The sequence below is a fragment of the Acanthisitta chloris genome, unplaced genomic scaffold (assembly GCF_000695815.1).
Source record: "Acanthisitta chloris isolate BGI_N310 unplaced genomic scaffold, ASM69581v1 scaffold29190, whole genome shotgun sequence".
NCBI lineage: Eukaryota > Metazoa > Chordata > Aves > Passeriformes > Acanthisittidae > Acanthisitta > Acanthisitta chloris.
Window position 1 is genome coordinate 290 of NW_008651508.1, and position 233 is coordinate 522.

The 233-nt window shown below is 57.5% G+C and overlaps 1 protein-coding gene across 1 annotated transcript in view; it reads left to right on the top strand.

Annotated features, from left to right (window-relative positions):
• The window catches only part of LOC103801239 (transcription factor SOX-2), a gene marked incomplete at its 3' end in the record, with an annotated part of 348 nt that extends 119 nt beyond the window's left edge, over window positions 1-229 (top strand). The window contains exon 1 of the mRNA XM_009073651.1: window positions 1-229. This exon is cut by the window's left edge and continues 119 nt beyond it. Coding sequence (XP_009071899.1) covers window positions 1-229 — 229 coding nt within the window.
• Window positions 230-233: the final 4 nt, after the last annotated feature.

Below are 233 nucleotides of genomic sequence, written 5' to 3' on the forward strand. Positions count from 1 at the left end.
GCGCCCGATGAACGCGTTCATGGTGTGGTCCCGCGGGCAGCGGCGGAAAATGGCCCAGGAGAACCCGAAGATGCACAACTCCGAGATCAGCAAGCGGCTCGGGGCGGAGTGGAAACTTTTATCCGAGGCGGAAAAGAGACCCTTCATTGATGAAGCCAAGCGGCTCAGAGCTCTGCACATGAAGGAACACCCGGATTATAAATACCGACCCCGGAGGAAAACCAAGACCCTCA